The sequence below is a fragment of the Mustelus asterias genome, chromosome 3 (genome assembly GCF_964213995.1).
Source record: "Mustelus asterias chromosome 3, sMusAst1.hap1.1, whole genome shotgun sequence".
NCBI lineage: Eukaryota > Metazoa > Chordata > Chondrichthyes > Carcharhiniformes > Triakidae > Mustelus > Mustelus asterias.
In genome coordinates this window covers 143424978-143444568 of record NC_135803.1, presented here as the reverse complement: position 1 = coordinate 143444568, position 19591 = coordinate 143424978, and the positions used below count along the sequence as shown (strand labels likewise).

Sequence of the window (19591 nt, the reverse complement as noted above, 5' to 3'; positions counted from 1 at the left end):
AATTAAAGAGAAACCCAAGATATGGGTCAGCATGTGAATTAGTTGGACAAGGACTGGGACATGGGGAAACGGTTTATGCAACTAAGCAGGAAATCGGGCTCGGGAATGGAGTGCACCGCTTGGATGAAGTAGGATGTTGAGGTGGACAAAAAGTTCCAGTTGAAATAGCAATGTTAGAGGTTAGGTTCCTGTCATTAGGGGATGCCGAAGTCCAGCATCTGCAGCAGACAGAGCTGCTCTTGGAGTTGAGGCCAGGAGGGAAGGCTGGTGAGAGCAGAGTTGGTTCTGGATAGTATATTGCATGTTTGCACTATTACTTCTAATATATACTGGTTGACTTATTGTAGTGTTGCTAACAGATAGTCCTGGGCCTAAAGCATGGCTGTGTTATTCAGCTGCCAACTTGTCAATATCTTTAAATAGGTAAATATTCAGATAAATAGAAACTACATAAGTTAAGCAGGAAAGGCTGTTTTGGGTTGTGGGGAGAAGATTGGTCAATGGGGAAAAGCAGAAGTTAAGAGAAATCAAATAACGTATTACAAATTATTTGATTTACATGATACAACACAAGTAAAACATCATGGTGGTTACAGAAAACATTTGGGTCTGCATGAAAAGAAATATTCCAGTTTAAAGTCCCACAATATGTTCTTCAGGGTGTTAAATATAGTGCTACTGTAGGGCCTGTCTGAGGATACTGCTTTAAAGCACGCCCATTGGCAAATATTCATCTCTTCCCTCACAACAAAAAAATGAAGTTCCCCACCATCCCCTTCAAACCACCCACCCCACCAAAACTAGCATCCTCTGATGTCTGTATAGTACTCACTCTGAACCAGCAGCCATATCAGAGTATGAAGTATCTGGTGTAGTAACTCCCAGTGGAATTACTATGCTCATGACGTCCAACACCAAGTTGTGTTTATCACGGAGTCCGAAGCACAGTGCCTGACCACACCGAGGCCCAGCAGCCACAGTGTTGTGTGTAGATCATGGACATGAGGGAAACTGCAAAAGAGAGGGAGATTGAAAACAAAGTAAAATTAATATAAATTAAAGATTTTACACAGATCAAATTCTCAGTCATGTTATTCAGGCACTGTACAGTGAGGTGTGCAAGTTAACGCCAACTAGCATTTTTGAGCAAAATAACAATGACACAGAACAGAACTACAACATTAATTACAAACAGCATATACAGTCACATTGTAGCACTCCATTTTTCAGCTCTCACATTTTTATAGCTGATTTACAAAGGCTTTTTGAAAATCTAAATATAAATTTTGGAGCAAGAAGAGTTTGTCCAGTTCTCTTACACAGACAGCATCACAGATAGTGCGTGTTCTACTGTTAGCTGGTGCACTGAGAAACACCAAAACTGATGTAGTAACATAACAGTGGTTACAATGGCTTGTCTATCAACAATGCTCAATATATCAAATTGGACTACTGTACGGAGCAGGTTTTATTGTTTTATATACAGTTTTCTGTTGCTAAGACACCCTGAACAATGTGTTATCTAAAATTTTAGAAACAAATCAAATGGTTGTGCAAGTTCCAACAGTGTTCGTGGCACAAATGTCAAGTTATAGACTTTAACTTGATGCAAACGGAGCAAATTAAATTTTTCACCGATCATTCCCTCAAAATAATCCCACACAATTTTCTTATATGCTGTTAAATGGCCAAACGTGGTACTTTGTGATGCATTAAAGATCTTTCTAGACTAATGAAGTATTTAAAGCCAGGAGTATCTGACAATTGAATGATGTTACCCCAATAACTGTATTATGAGGCAACTGTGGTGACCAAATACAGTCTAAGCAGAAAACAGCTCAAGAAACATGAAGTTCTCCAATTTCTCTACTCAACACAAGTGTATGCACAAATATACACAATTGATTAAATTTTCACGTTCGTGATAAAAAAATTCAATTCATTTTACATCATTATTTTCCTTATTTAAGTCAAGAAACGTAACCACTCTAACCAGAAAGAGTGTGCAAGTTCTTATTATCATAAAATCATAGAAACCCTGCAGTGCAGAAGGAGGCCATTTGGCCCATCGAGTCTGCACCGACAATAATCCCACCTCGGGTCTATCCCCGCTTAGTTACCCTGCTAATCCCTCTAACCTATCACATCCTGGGACACTAAGGGTTAATTTAGCATGTCCAATCAACCTAATCCACACATCTTTGGATCTTGACATAACTTCTCAAAAGATTCAAAGATTTTTGCTTTGATAACTCTTATGTGTTGATCATACTTTGATGTCATGAACTCCTTCACAAAATCTGAAATTTGCTTTTTACTAGTTTGAACTTGTCCTTCCCTGTCCAACTCTCATGCTTTAGGTTTGTGGCAATTTTCCAGATTTGCCTTTTCTATGCTATTTTTGCTATGACTGTCAGGTCACCTTCTCAGGCATCTCTTTCAAGGCTAAAATGCCATTCCTCACCACCCTCCCCCACCCCCCACCACCCCTGACCCCTTAGGGATCAGGTTCATGCTCAAAATGTCTTTAATCTTCTCTAAAACGTCTCCGTGACTTGAATGTCTTTCAATGTGTGACCAGAACTCAATGCAATATTCAAGGCATGCCGGAGCATTTTATAGTTTTAACACATGGCATGTTCACATTTATTACAAAAGAATTGGAGTACAAGAGTAAATAAGATTTCCTGCAAGACTACACCTGGAGTACTGGATACAGTTTTAGTCTCTTTTACTTCAGGAAGCACATACTTGCCTTTGATAGAGTGCAGCAAAGGCTACCTAATTGACACCTATGATGAGGGGATTGCATAGACTAGGCCTCTATTCCCTAGAGTTTAGAAGAATAAGAGTTGATTGCACTGAAGTATATAAAATGCTGAAAGGGGCTTAACAGGATAGATGTTGCTATGGTGTTTTCCCCAGCTGGACAATCTACAACTAGGGGTCACAGTCTCAGAATAAGGGATCAGTCATGTAGGGCTGAGATGAGGACCTATTTCTTCATTCAAAGGGGTGTGAATCTTTGAGTAGAGATGGGGATGCTCAGGCATCGAGTATGTTCAAGAGAGAGATCAATAGATTTTTGGAAATGGGTGGGAATCAAAGGATATGGGGATGGTGCAGCAAAGTGTAGCTGAGCAGAAAATCAAATATTATTTCATTGATTGGTCTACTACTCCGATTGTTTTATATACTTCAACATTCCAGTTTGTGTTTTGAATGTTGTTCCTCATAATGTACTGGAGTGACTGATTGTGGTGAGCATCCATTCGATGAAGACCCTTGAATGTCTTTTAACTTAATCCTCAGCTACTTCAACACTACTCATGGAGTACACCTGTCTGTTTGCATCAGTGCAAAAAAAATACTTGTGGTACTATTTAAAGAAAACCAGAGAGGTCTGAGTGTCCTGGTCAACATTTCTTGCCACAACCAAAACCATTAAAAATATTAATTAATGCATAATTCATCTATTTTTCTATACACTGGAGCTTGCCATGAGTAAATGGGATGCTGCAACACTTGGAAGGTAAATAATTAGATGCGAAATGTTTTGTGGGATCCTGAACACAAGCCACATAAACACAAATTATTTTTCCCTTATTTATTTCATCCTTTTTTCTGCACTTTACACTGTAATAAAATTTCCCCACTGTTTCAGCCATCTTATTTATTTAGTCCAATAAATTTTGTACTTTCTAAGCTGCCTCCTCAGAATCAAATACTTCCCTAATATGGTATAGTTTGTTTTTAATATACATTAATTTAAATATTGGGAAGCTGAATGCTAATTGGTCAAATTTTCATTGATCAACTCACATCACACAACAAATCACATCTTGCATTTATATACCTTTATCATAGTGAAATGTCCCAAGGTGCTTCATATAAGGATACTCACAAAGAAATTTGACAGAGTGTCAAGTGAGATGGCCAATTGCTTGCTTAAAGGGTAGGTTTTAAGGAGTGTCTTAGAGAAGAGAAAGAGATATATAGAGGTTTAGAGAGGGAATTCCAGAGTTTTGGCCCTACGCAGCTGTTAACAGTGCGGCAAAGGAAGTTCAGGATGCATAATAGGCCAGAAATGAAGGAACAGAGTTCTTGGAGGATTGTACAGCTCTAAGAGGTCACGGAGATACGGAGGGGCGGGACCAAGGAAAGACTTGAACAAAAGAGTGAGATGGTTAAAATCAAGGTACTTACAGACCAGGAACCAATGTAGGTCAGTGATTACAGGGGTTGATTGATGAATGAGTTAGGATATGGGCAACAGAGTTTTTGATAAGCTCAAGATCATGGAAGATTGGTGACCAACTGGGACAATACGAGAACACTCGAGTCTGGAGTTAACAAAAGCATGCTTAGGAGTTTTAGGAATAGAATTGCCGAGACAGGAAAGTAGACGGGACTGGTGAAGAGCATGTCAGAGCTCAAGTCTGGATCAAATAGGGAGTTGTAACAGTTTTGTGCCACCTCTGATAGTGACCAGAGAGGTGGGTGGAACTGGCGGCTAGTGAATAGATCTTATGGCGGGCCTACAGGCTGATGATGATGGCTGTGATCTTCCCAATATTTAACTGGAATAAATGTCTGCTTATCTGATACTAGATGTCAGACAAGAGCAGAGGCAGTGGACTTGTCAAGAGAGGTGTTGATGAGTTTTTGGATGATGTTGCCGACGAACAAAATGCAGATGAGCAATTGAGGCGGGAGCGGAGCAAGTGCAAAGATAGATCCTGGAAGGTCTCCAGATGTAACAGTGTGCGTAGGTTAAGAGAAGCTATTGCAGGATCAGTAACAGTACTGTAGTCATGCAGACTTAACTCTTTTAATAGCTAGGCAAAGAAAAAAAAGAATTTTAATTTACATATTGCCTCTCATGTCCTCTGAACATCCCAAAACGCTTCACAACCAATGAGTTATTTTGAAATGTAGTCACTGCTGTTTGGTAGGCAAAGTATACTGTCTGGAAAACATAATTGAAATGAGCTGCTGTTTATTAAGCGTATTAGCAGGTAACTGAAAAATAGAACTTGCAATTCCACTGGTCCAGGGAAAGCACCTACAGAAACAATCTGCAAAAGTGTTGACAGATGGGAAGTCAATTGAATAAGAAATACTACATATTTCTGCCACTAGAGGAAGCTGCAACATCAGTTACAGATGGTAAAAAAAATAACAGCAGTACTCTATAGACACTGGTAAAATGCTTAGGGGTCTTGTGGCGTGGCTATCGGCCAACATGTTCCAAGATTTGGGGGCCTGAGGCTGTAACCTTAACTCAAGTTTATGACTTCAACTCCCCACATAGGCTCTCAATCCTTCAGTGAGGTAATCAGAAAACAGTAAGGGAGAAAGGTGGTGGAAAAGGAGATTGCACCTTAAATTCTCTCGCACACCATCTAGCAATTAATTACAAAGCTGTGTGAATAGTTGCCTGCAATCCCTCTCAGTTGGGAGAATGAGGAAGTACAGATTTTAAATCCCTGCATGTTGTTGGGGAAAGGGATGCACTAAAGACGAGCAGGGAAATAACCCCTCCAAATTTACAGGAAGCACCATTTTTAGTTCAAAAATACATTCTACATATTTAAAGAATTAATTTTGTTTGAACCAACCACTATCACATTGAATGGCATAAAATTACAACATTTAATTATCTACATGGTATGGAATAATGTATAGAACACATGACAGCAAGTCAAAATGCAAGTGATGGAGTTCAACAGTTTGGATAATGCTTACAACTAACTCTCAGACTGGAGCCATTCCGGGAACATGCCCAGATCCATCATTTTGCCTCGATTAAATAGTAGCATAGCCTTCAAGGTTCTACCCATACATCCCGTCCACTTATTGCATCTCTATGTTGACAGAAACCAACACAACCAACTCACCAGCACATCTGTCACTGTATATTGTCCTGGGGGAGGATGGAGACCAACGAAACCAGCCTAGTTGAGAGAGGACATTAGCCTAATCACTTGCAAATAGCAAAGTAAACAAAATCAATTTATGCTCTTTAGAAGGATATGGGTTTAATTCAGTCAAAACAATGCACACTTTTCTCAACTGCATTAAAAAAATGACACTACACTTGTACCACATGCCCTTCTATAGAATGTTTTATTTAATCAATGAAAACAACTGATCAAAATTATTTTTGTCGCTTCATTTCACAGAAATTTTTGGTTTCAGGTAAAGAGCACTACAAACTCAGCCACCTTATAATCAATAGGAAGTGGAATCTTCCAAGCTGATGTGAGCAGAAAAAAACCAAAGCAGCAGCTGTTTCATTTATTTTGCAGTGCAAGCTGTCATACTTGTCACATCTGAAGGAGTTCTATTTTCCATCTCCTGGCCTGTAAATCTGTGAGCAGACTGATCAACTTCCCACCTACGTGGATGCACAGGTGCATTCATTATCTAGTTTCTGCTCAATTACCCAGAAAATTTAATTATCCACAGCTTCTCGTCTACAAATAAGTCAAGAAAAATGAGACTTCGCTTTACTATTGGGGACCAATGCCCTTAATAAATTATAACAACTCATACTTACACCTTTAGTAAAATAAAACTTATAGAGCTGCTTTGTAGGAGTGTCAAAGGACAAAATTTGACACTGAGCCACATCGCGAGATAAAAGAGCAGATGACCAAAAGCTTAATGAAAAAGGTCAGTTTTAAGGAGCATCTTAAAGGAGGAAGGAAAGGGAGAGAGGAATTTTGGATCTTACGGCCTTGGCAGATGATGGCAGATGGCAGACCAACTAAAACTGGTTATGCTCAAGAGACCAGAGTTTGAGAAACAGATACCTGAAAGGGTTATTGGGCTGGAGGAAATCACAGAAATGGGGAAGGAGTGAAGCCATGGTGAGAGTTAAAAATAAGAGTGAGAATTTTAAAATCAAGGCATGGAAGTCAAGTGTGATTGTCAGAAGTTCAATAATGTGGACCAGCAGGAATTTCCTCCACTAAATATGGGGAAGACCAAAGCTATTGGCCAGAATTCTCTGATCTTGTAAGCCCTGCCACTGCTGCCTACGAGAACAGAGAATTTGGCATTCAGCCAAAACTCCATTCACTGCAGTGGGACCGGAGAATCCTATTGTGTTTGGTGCTCTCCACAAACTCCGTTCCCCAGCCACTGGCTTCATCTTGCTCCATGGCAACTATTTGAGGCTGAACTAAACTGTGCAACCTGGATGCCATATTTGACACTAAGATGAGCTTCCAACTATAAACCCATACTACCACTAAGACCCACCTAGTTCTGCTCTGTAGCATGCTCCGACTCTGCCTCCCTTCAGTTCATCTGCTGTTGAAACCCTCATACATGGATATAGCACCAAGCTTTAGTCAGAAACAGCACAACCAATACTCTATTGGTGAGAACCCACACAAAAATATAGGAAAACACTGACAGACAAATCCTTACAACTGTCAGATTCATTTTCAGCACTCCTCTGAACTGCAGACATATAAATGATTCAGCCAAGTCTTTTTTTTCCATCTGTCTAATAGCAAGTTGGAGTGGTAACCCCTCCATGTTTCATACAGAAACTAACAAAGCCTGATCCACAGGACACCATTTGGTGGGGTGAGTTTAACAATAACATTTACAAACATATATTTTGTTTAATAATTCATGACTGTACTTTTGATCAAATAGCAGTGAGGACTAATTGGATGATCTTTCAAAGAGCTGGCAGAGAGAGAAGGGGCCAAATGGTCTCTTTCTGTGCCATATGAATCTGGATCAATAGAATCCTGACCAAAAAGAAAAAGACAGCTAAAGTTTCCAACTAAACTTGGCAATGTACACTGCACTTCTTTAATACATGCTTTCATCTTTCCAGGTCTGGTGATGCACTGAATATTTCCATGTAACATAACTCAGGTTCATATCCATAATTTCCTATACAGGAACAGCTATTTCCTGATGTCAGAAAGGTTTTTAAGTGAACCGAACTGCACCACACACACACACTGCGTAGTGATAGAGCAACGCTGTGGAGGCAATGGGTCAGGACCTTCTAAGTTAAGAGTTTAGTATCCAATTCTTGTTCCTTTTAAAATTTGACAGCTACAAACAGCAGACAGACCCAGAATTTCATTCTTAAACCCACTTTGAAAAGAGCATTGTCACAATGGCACTTCTTCAATCCGAGGCAATTCTAATGATAGGTACTAAAATCACTAAAAAATATTGACTGCTTCATTAAAAACATGCACAGAAAGCTACCATCTCAAGAATCTTCTATCACAGCCATGAGGTTATGAATTGGCCAGAAAACTAGAGGTTCATTTAAGATCCATGTGCACAGATCCTAGTTCTTATGTTCTTATGCATGAATTGTTCTTTTGTGAACAAACATAGCCAATGCCCAAGGTCACATCCAAAGATGGAGGACTTGATACCCTAACTTCAAATACATTACAACTACAAATTGAAACCATATATGGGTTAGGATTCTACAAGCATCAAGTTAAATGTTCTCTTCACTCCCAAGCTTGAAATAAATGTTTCTTCAACTATCAGGTTAGCAAGGACAAGTCTGGTCAGTTCCGAATTGTGATGGGTGGTTTTCTGGAAATTGATGCAGGCTATACATTCCTTCTGCAGTCTGACCGTAAAATCAAGGCATGACTTGACTGGGAGCCAATGCAATTCAGCAAGCACATGTGTGATTGTCAAAACATTCAGTATTGGATGAGCAGGAATTTCCTCCACTGATTATGGAGAAGACCAAAGCTATTGGCCAGAATTCTCTGGTCTTGTACTGCCACTGCTGCCAGCGAGAAGAGAAAATTCGCCACTCAGCCAAAGCTCCATTCACAGCAGCAGGACCGGAGAATCTCAGCGGCGAGTGAGGTTGGAGAATTCCAGCCATTCCAAAATGTAGCTCAGAATGTCCTGAGGGTCACTTCAGGTGAAAGAAGCACAGGATCAGATCATCCAACAAAGTTCAACAGATAAATTCATCACTGACTTTCGTGGTCACACACATCAGGAAGACCCCAAAATCTCTAGTTTGTGTTCAGCAAGCTGATGACAGCAGAAGCTTCAGTATTTGCATCAGTGTCTTTGGGTTACAGAGAGGGTTACTGAATGACAAAAGCATTATCCACCAGGGCAAACTTTCATTTTGGAGATAACAACAATCTGCTTCTCACAGGATCTGCACAAAGATATTGAATAGTTTATAGAATGAGCAATCAAGGAAGGATTTGTAAGAAATTGAAAAATCCTTCACTTCTTTTGCAATAGTTGGATGAAATGTGTTGCAAAGTGAGATGTGGAGATGTCGCCGTTGGATGTGAGACACAGAAGGCTATGTGCTTCTTAACACAAGGCAAATAAAAAGATTCTGACCGAGTCATTTGAGCTGCTCTTGCTCAGCAACAGGCTGAATGGTCTCCTCCTGTTTTGGGACCATTCTATTATTCCTTATCCAAAAGACAGGATGACATTCAGTTTTTATATTAATCTTAATTTTAAGTACTTATTCCCTTTGGCTTAATCTCTTCAAATATATATTTTGTTGAATCAGAAAATAGAAATTGTTAAGACCACATCTGGAGTACTTTGGTTTCCTTACTTAAGGATATAACTGCATCAGAAGGGAGGCGATGGCCTAGTGGTATTGTCACTGGACCATTAACTCAGAAACTCAGTTAATATTCTGAGGATCTGGGTTCGAATCCCGCCATGGCAGATGGTGGAATTTGAATTCAATAAAAAATACCCGGAATTAGGAATCTACTGGTGACCATGAAACCATTGTCAATTGTCGGAAGAACCCACCTGGTTCACTAATGTCCATCAGGGAAGGAAACCTGCCTTTCTTACCTGGCCTGGCCTACATGTGACTCCAGAGTCACAGCAGTGTGGTTGACTCTCAACTGCCCTCCAAGGGCAACTAGGGATGGGCAAAGAAATTCTGGCCAGCCAGCGACACCCATGTCCCACGAATGAATACATAAGAAGCAGTTCAGAGAAGGCTCACTTGACTGTTTCTTAGGCTGAAGGGGTTGAGTATGTATCCACTGAAGTTGAAAAGAATGGGAGGCGATCTTATCGAAACATATGAATCCGAAGGGGTCTTAATAGGTTGGATGCTGAGAGGATGTTTCCCTTTATAGGCGAGACGAGAACTAAGGGACACAGTTTAAAAATTAGGAGTCTCCCATTTAAGACTGAAATAAGGAGATTTTTCTTTCTCTCAGAAGGTTGTTAGTCTGTGGAATTCTCTTCCCCAGGGAGCCGTGGAGTCTAGTACGCTGAATACATTGAAGGCCGAGTTAAATCGATTTTTAATTAACAAGGGAGCAAAGGGCAGACAGGAAAGTGGAGTTGAGATCAGATCAGCCTTGATCTTATTGAATGGCGGGATAGGCATGCGGGGCCAAATAGCCAACTCCTGCTCCATGTTCTGGCAAAACTAACATTTTTATAGTCATAAAAGAACAAAATACTGAAATATCAAGCACAACAATCTGCATTGAGAATCAGGTGGCAAAACATGGTACAGAGACAGTAAACCATAACAGGAAACATAACCAGGTGGGGCACGACTGAACTAGCGCACTGAACAGTTTATCAAAGACTGTCGGAAATCCAGCAAGAGTACAAATAAGCCTCCAGAAAAATGCTTCACTATCACTACTTCTGCTACGGAAGTGATTGACAGCCTTCAAGTGGGGCGAACAGAGGAGCCTCCATGGGCTGATCAAACTATGACAGGAAGAGGAGCTGGAGGCATCGATCTGGTTATTCAATTCTGAAACCTGTTTGATAAATTTGTAAATGATATCACCTACCGCTTTCTTACCAAGTTAACAATTTTCTGACTATGTGCACACGCTTCTAAATGTTGTCTCTAACACGCACACTGGACTAGCACCAGTTTATAGAGGGGTTGATCTTTATGGCTCTCATTTACACAGCCCCTTTTAATCTCAGATCTAATCTACGAACCTTATGCTCATCACGTACGATTGTGACAAAACAACAGCTGCTGCTTCTGGTCCAGATCCTACTGCAGTACATTGATTTTAAAATCCACAAGCCTTGACATTCAATATCAAAATATTGCTCTACATCACTGTTGTAGGAGTAACATTTTCAAGCAAATTCCTTATTTAATATGCATAGTATGGAATTATGCAGGCATAATGATACAGATGAGGAAGGCACAGTTCAACAGCAAGCTCTTTTCAGGTCCACTGTTACAAGCAGTGATACACAGGTCAAAGGAGCAGCTCAGCAGAAAGTACTTTGAGGTCTCTCTGCCGCAGACCGAGATACAGATAAATTGACAGTAGAAACTTAGAATTTCCCTTCAGGTACACTTCATAAAGACTGTGGCAGGGTAATGATGACGGTGGGGCAATGTCAGAATATTAAAACGGAATGACGGCAGTTGGGAAAAGAATCTATTCTAAATGTTTAATGGCTGAATAAGAAGAAAGAGCGCCTATTATGTAATGAACTGAGCAACATTGGAATGAAAGTGCAACAAAATACAGATTGAATGGAACTGAGGCAAAGAATAGCAGTATCCAAGCAACAGTTTCAGTATGTGAGCCAAAAACAGAGAATGGCAATATAGTCTCAAAATCCTTTGGGAACTCCTCTATTCCAATAGACATCAATCGTTAACCTAGCATTTTGATCATTATAACCACAAAAACACAACCAACCACCTGTTCCTCCAGCAGAACAGGACCACTTAGTTAATGTTCTCCTCCACTCACTCCCACACCACCACAAAATACCAACAACAACTTGCATTTATGTAGCACCTCTAACATAGTAAAGCACCTCAAGGTGCTTCACAGGAGCTTTATGAAACAAAATTTGACACCAAAATTTGAGCCACATACATAGACATGTCTTAAATGAGGAGAAAAACAGGTAGAGAAGTGGAAAGCAAACATAGAAGATAGGATCAGGTGGAGGCCATTTGGCCCTTCGAGCCTGCTCTGCCATCTATCACGATCATGGCTGATCGTCCAACTCAATAGTCGAATCCTGCTTTCTCCCCATAACCTTTGATCCCATTCGCCCCAAGTGCTATATCCAGTCGCCTCTTGAATACATTCAATGTTTTGGCATCAACTACATCCTGTGGGAATGAATTCCACAGGCTCATCACTCTTTGGGTGAAGAAATGTCTCCTCATCTCTGTCCTAAATGGTCTACCCCAAATCCTCAGACTGTGACCCCGGTTCATAGGAATAGGCAGGGAATTCAGAGCTTAAAATATAAGCACTTGAAGGCATAGCCATAATTACTGGAACAAAGATAACCAGAGATGCTATAGATGGCAGAATTGGAGGAGTGTGGACATTTACAAAGTTTGAAGGGCAAAGGAAGGTTACAGAAATGGGGAGCGGGCAAGACATAGAGGGATTTGAAAACAAGGATGACAAGTTTAAACTTTGAGGTGTTGCTGAAGCAGGTGCAAAATAGGTCAGTGAGCACAGAGGTCATAGATCAACAGGACTTGTTGTGAGTTAGGATACTAGTTGCAGAATTAAGGATGAGTTCGTTTATGATGAGTGGAAGCTGGGAATCCAGCCAGTGGAGCACTGGAATAGTCAAGTCCAGAGGTAACAAAGGCACAGACATGGATTCAGCAGATGAGCTGAGGGGACTAAGGAGATGTTAGAAAAGTGGGCATAGCGGGTACTGACAATGGAGAGGATCTTGAGTTAGAAGCTGAGGGCCAAATAGGACATCAAGGTTATGAACTGTCTTGGATCAGGACCATAAAATGATAAATTACTTTGTCAAATCAATAATGTACCATCATTGAAGATTAGCTACTGTATTAACACACAACCAAATAGCTTAGTGATAATTTTAACTGGGACAATGCTCAAAGAGAAGGTACCATCAAAGATACCATTTACTATCCCTATATGGTTATAAAGATTGCCTTACAAAACAGCCCAGTCATAAAGTGAAAGGTGAAGAGTGACGCTCATTCAAAATGGAAACATTGATGTGTATGAAGTTCCACCACTAGATCCTGCTCTCAAACTGCACATGGAATCATTACGTTTAGTAGCTCATAAATGTTACAAGAAGCTTTAACTTCTTTAAGGTAGTCCCTTTGCAATTTGATGGAACTTTAAACTTCACTGCTTTCAGCTCAAAAGCAATGGAGCCCAAAATTTGTTTTGTTAGAACCCAGCAAAGAAATTCTTGGTAGGCTATTTGGTACATGTAGACTATAACTAGGCCATGCAACCTCAAAGCTTCAGGTTCAACTGAAACTGTGCAGAGTTTGACCATTTCAAATATGATGGTCAGTAAGGGTGCGTATTGAGCTCAGCACTCTCGGAGTGATTCTCCTAGCAGATAATCACAATCCATATTGGAAAATACACATGTACATAAGAAATAAAGCAGTGACAGGATTACATTCAATTGTTATGCCCCGGTAAAGTCAACCCACAGAAAGCAACAGGCCATGATGGGGTACCCAGGTCCAGCGCAGACCAGCTGGTGGGGGTATTCGCAGACATCTTCAACCTCTCTTTACACCAATCTGAGGTCCCTACTTGCTTCATGAAGACACCATCATCCCGGGAGCAAAGAAAGGCCAGGCAGCGTGCCTTACTGACTATCGTCCAGTGGCTCTGACATCCATCAGTATGAAGTGCTTCAAAAGGTTAGTCAAGGCACGAATCAATTCCTGCCTCCCAGACTGCCTGGGTCCACTACAATCCACCTATTGCCGGAACAGGTCCACAGCAGACGCCATCTCCCTGACCCTACACTCAACCCTGGAACACCTAGATAACAAGGACACCTATGTCAGACTCCTATTCATAGACTACAGCTCAGCCTTTAACACCATTATTTCCACGAGACTCATCTCCAAACTATGTGGTCTGGGGCTCGGCTCCTCCCTCTGCAACTGGATTCTGAACTTCCTAACCCACAGGCCACAATCAGTAAGAATAGGCAACAACACCTCCTCTGCGATCATCCTCAACAACAGTGCTCTGCAAGGCTGTGTCCTTAGCCCCTTAAGATACTTCTTATATACCTTTGCCTAAATGGCCAAATTCTCCTCCAACTCGATTTTCAAGTTGATTATACCACTATTGGGGGTCGGATCTCAAACAATGAGACACAGTACAGTAAAGAGATAGAGAATCTGGTGAACTGGAGCAACGACAATAATCTCTCCCTCAATGTCAACAAAAAGGAGATAGTCATCAACTTCAGGAAGCGTAGAGGATGGCATACTCCTGTTTACATCAATGGGAGCGAAGTAGAAATGGTCAAGAGCTTCAGGTTTTTAGGTGTCCAGATCACCAACAACCTGTCCTGGTCCCTCCATACAGATGCTATAGTTAAGAAAAGCCCACAAACGCCTCTACTTTCTCAGGAGACTAAGGAAATTTGGCATGTCCGCTACAACTCTAACCAACTTCTACAGATGCACCATAGGAAGCATTCTTTCTGGTTATAACACAGCTTGGTATGGCTCCCGTTCTATAACCGCAATAAACTACAAGGGGTCGTGAACGAAGCCCAGTCCATCACTCAAACCAGCCTCTCATCCATTGACACTGTCTACACTTCCCACTGCCTCGGAAAAGCAGCCAACATAATCAAGAGCCCCCGCAACCCGGACATACTCTCTTCCACCTTCTTCCATCGGGAAAAAGATACAAAAGTCTGAGGACACGTACCAACCGACTCAAAAACAGCTTCTTCCCTGCTGCCATCAGACTTTTGAATGGACCTACCTCGCATTAAGTTGATCTTTCTCTACACCCTAGCTATGACTATAATACTACATTCTGCACTCTCTCCTTTCCCTCCGTATGTACAGAATGCTTTGTCTGTATAGCGTACAAGAAACAATACTTTTCACTGTATACTAATAATACATGTGACAATAATAAATCAAATCAAGTAACTAAATAGCCTTCCAACAATCACCACCTAGGCTTGCATTTAAAAATGGTAATTTGGCCAAGGGTCCAAAATGGTGACCCGTTGAATTGTAATTTTTTTGGACACCAATGTCATTAGTCTCAGGATGACAAAAAATTAAAGGAAAGAGGGTTCCAGCTCCAAGCCCCAAATGCCACAAACAAGAATAGATCTTCTGCAATCATTTTTACCCCACTGAACAATATGATATGGTACTTTTGTAATGTCATAGAATCATAGAATCCTACAGTGCAGGAGGCCGCCATTGGTACAATCGAGTCTGCACCGGACATAATCCCACCCAGGCCCTATCCCCATAACCCCATGCATTTACCCTAGCTAGTCCCCCTGACACAAAAGGGCAATTTAGCATGGCCAATCCACCTAACCCACACATCTATGGAAATGTATTACCGAGACTGTGTCCCGTCATTGTTTCAGAACAGATAGTATGTGAATAATCTAATGCTATTAATATACGAGCTATGCCAAGCACTTTACAAAGATCAAGGTAAACAGAATAAGCTGTGGAGTGGAATGAAAGATTCAGAAGGGGTGCAAGGAAAGCTCGTTCAAGGAAATGTTTTTTGAGAAGGTTTTTTAAAGAGGGAAGAGCAGGCGAGAGAGGTTTGTGCAAGAAATTCCATAGAGTCAAGGAGGCCAAAGATTTTGCCACTACAGATGCGGTGAGCGGATGGGGGGAATGCACAAATCGTCACAGTCTGCAGCACAGGAGAACTGAATTTACCATGAAGAATACAAGATTCCATAGGACAAGGCCACGATGGATCTGAAGATCAGAGTTTTGAATTTGATGCGTTCTAGGACATGAAGCCAAGAGCCAGCAGAACTTAACAAGAATTTGATACACAGAGAATAGAACATGAAAGGTCATAAAGGAGGACTTTAATGAAATTAAGTGCAGTTATTTTTGGAGGCATGGAGGGGCTGAAGTATTGGAAGTAGCAATGTTGTGGGAGTCTTGGTGATAGATAGGATGAAGGGTTTTAACCTCACCTATGGGTTGGAAACATTTTCATAAAGTCTGGTTCATACTGAGAAAGCGGTGGGAAGGAAAATGCAACCTGGAACAGAATCAATCATTTGTGTCAGTTAAACATGGGAATAATTTGCCTGTTCATATTCACTAATCAGATATTTTTAGACTATTGTGTACAACATTTGATTTTGTGTTGTGGTTTTCCTCAAAGTAATGAGTATTGAATGCTCTATGTCCAAACTGCAGGGATGCTATTAATGATACACTGCTATTTCAACCCTTTTTATTTATTCATTCATGGGATGTGGGCATCACTGGCTAGGCCAGCATTTATTGTCCATCCCTAATGGTCCTTGAGAAGGTGGTGGTGAGCTGCCACCTTGAACTGCTACAGTCCATGTGATGTATTGGTATGCCAACAGTGCCATTAATACTCCTATATATTAAGAATGAGCATGCTTAATCATGGCGATGTCAACTTGCCAAAGGGTAAATTTTATTTTTGAAAAATTGACTCAGCTCCTGTCAGTTCTAACAGGTAAAAGTTCCTGGCGATCAAGTTCAGATCCTGTCAAATTAATGAGACTTAATAATTTTTAAAACGATCAGTGACCATATAGCCTAAAGGTACTTTGAAAATGCAAAAATGGAGATGTGTTTTGCTTCCTGTTAACGTAGCTAACAAATGATTTTATTGAGACATTTATAAAATATTTGATCATTAACCTTAAGAAACCATTGAACCTCTTGAGCAAAACCCCATGTTTCTGCAATTCCCTGGTGCAGGAGAGAGAGGAAAGAGATGGATGGGAAAAGGGTAATGGCTTCTATGTTTCAGCACCTTCTATTAATTATCCATCAATTGTGTCTAATTATATCCAAAGATGTGCAAAGTAGGTGGATTGGCCATGTTAAGTTGCCCTCTAGTGTCCTAAGCTCATAGAATCCTCCAGTGCAGGAGGCCATTCAGCCCATTGAGTCTGCACCAACCACAATCTCACCCAGGCCCTATCCCCGTAACCCCACGCATTTACCCTAGCCAGTCCCCCTAACACAAAGGGGCAATTTAGCATGGCCAATCCACCTAACCCGCACATCTTTGGAGTGTGGGAGGAAAGATGTATATACTGGATGGATTATCCATGATAAAGATACTCTGTCTGAATGGCCTCTTCTGCACTGTAGAGATTCTATGATATACAGGCGGAAGGAACACCCGGAGGAAACCCATGCAGACACAGGGAGAACATGCAAACTCCACACAGACAGTGACCCGAGCCGGGAATCGAACCCGGTTCACTGGCGCTGTGCGACAGCAGTGCTAACCACTGCCTAGGGGGCAGATGGTGGCATAGTGGTAATATCACTGGAGTATTTTTATTTAAGGCCACATCCCTTTAAGGAGTTGCCCCTTTAATTTTTCCCTCAGTTTTTTAGATTTATTGTAATTGGTTTTGGAATGGAAAGACCCAAGCTCAGGAACATGGGTTCAAATCTCACTCTGGTAGCTGGTGGAATTTAAATACTTTTTTTTTTTAATCTGGAATATTAAAAAAAAGTGTCAATAATGGTAACCATGACAGCTATCACTGACTGGTATTAAAAACCCATCATCCTCACTAATACCCTTTAAGGAAATAATCTGCGGTCCATACCTGATCTGGTCTGCATGTGACTCCAGCAATGTGGTTGACTCTTAACTACCCTCTAAAATGGCCTAGCAAGCCACTCAGTTCAAGGGCAATTAGCAACGGGCACCAAATGCTGGTTTTGTCAGTGACACCCACATCCCATGGAAGAATAAATTGGGGTTTCACTTGACTTCATATACAGTAAGGAGGCATTTACTGAAAATATGTGAGATTGATTTGGGAGATATCAGCTTGTAATATTTCACTCTAAATATGAAGTAAAGACAGACTCCAGTATTATCCTTCACCAAGTGATTTCTGGACTTTACAACACCTCCATGAACTTAATATACCCAAAAGGTTTGATACTCTTAAAATGTGCTCACTGTTATAAAACAGTCAAATTGCACCTAATATGATCCACAAACAACAATGTGATAACGGCCAGATAATCTGTTTATGATGTTGGGTTGCCCAGAACAGAATACTCCCTGCTTTTCTTCAGATTGTATCACACGATTGTTACATCCTATGGCACTCAATTTAACACCTCACCTAAACTACAAATGCCGGTCAGCCTGACTACAATGGTAACACTTGTAACTGAGTTGGAAGATTATAGCCTCAAGCCCCCTTTTTAAGAATGCATTACAGGCTGTGGGCATCACTGGTCGGCCCAGCATTTATTGCCCACCCCCAGTTGCCCTTGAGAAGGAGGTGATGAGCTGCTTTCTTAAATCACTGCAGTCCCTGGGGTGTAGGTACATACAAGGCTGTTAGGGAAGGAGTTCCAGAATTTCAACCCAGCAACAGTGAAGGAAAGGTAATATATTTCCAAATCAGGATGGTGATTGGCTAGGAGGGAAACTTTCAGATGGTGCTGTTCCCATGTGTCTGCTGCCTTTGTCCTTCCAGATGGTAGTGGTCGTGGGCTTGGAAGGTGCTGTCTCAGGAGAATTGTTGAGTTCCTGCAGTGCAACTTGTAGATGGTACATATGGCTGCCACCGTTCATCAGTGGTGGAGGGATTGAATGTTTGTGGAAGGGGTAACAATCAAGTGAGCTGCTTTGTCCTGGATGGTGTCGAGCTTCTTCAATGTTGTTGGAGCTGCATTCATCCAAGCAACTGGAGAGTATTCCATTACACTCTGGACTTGTGCCTTGTAAAATGATGGACAGTCTTTGGGGAGTCAGGAGGTGAGTTACTCACTGCAGGACCTGCTTTTAGCCACGGTATTCATATGTCTAGTCCAGTTCAGTTTCTGATCAACTGTAGCCCTCAGGGTGTCGATAATAGGGGATTCAGTGATGGTGATGCCATTGAATGTCAAGGGACAATGGTTAGATCCTGTCTTGTTGGAGGTGGTCATTGTCTGGCACTTGTGTGGCACAAATGTTACTTGCCACTTATCAGCCCAAGCCTGGATATTGTCCAGGTCTTGCTGCATTTGGACATGCCTTCAATATCTGAGGAGTTGCGAATGGCACTAAACATTGTGCAGTCATCAGTGAACATCCCTACTTCTGATCTTATGATGGAAGGAAGTTCATTGATGAAGCAGCTGAAGATGGTTGGGCCTAGGACACTACCCTGAGGAACTCCTGCAGTGACGTCCTGGAGCTGAGATGATTGACCTCAATCATCTTCCTTTGTGCCAGGTATGACTCCAACCAGCAGAGGGTTTTCCCCCTGATTCCCATTAACTCCAGTTTTGCTAGGGCTCCTTGATGCGCTACTCAGTCAAATGCTGCCTTGACGTCAAGGGCAATCACTCTCACCTCACCTCTGGCGTTCAGCTCGTTTGTCCATGTTTGAACCAAGGCTGTAATGAGATCAAGGGGCGAGTGACCCTTGCGGAACCCAAACTAAGTGTCCATGAACAGATTATTACTGAATAAGTACCACTTGATGGCGCTATTGAAGACCCCTTTGCTGATGATCAGAGTAGATCGATGGGGTGGTAATTGGCCCAGTTGAATTAGACCTGCTTTTT

At 41.4% G+C, this 19591-nt stretch overlaps 1 protein-coding gene across 1 annotated transcript in view; it reads right to left on the bottom strand.

Moving 5' to 3' along the window:
* Nucleotides 1-19591, bottom strand: part of setd5 (SET domain containing 5) — a 153418-nt gene that overhangs the window by 100857 nt on the left and 32970 nt on the right. Inside the window, exons 2-4 of the mRNA XM_078209838.1 lie at nucleotides 5901-5957; nucleotides 4871-4969; nucleotides 833-1011 (exon numbers count right to left, since the gene is read on the bottom strand). Of these exons, the coding sequence (XP_078065964.1) occupies nucleotides 833-903 (71 nt within the window). The 5' untranslated portion in view covers nucleotides 904-1011; nucleotides 4871-4969; nucleotides 5901-5957. The remainder of the gene's footprint in view (nucleotides 1-832; nucleotides 1012-4870; nucleotides 4970-5900; nucleotides 5958-19591) is intronic.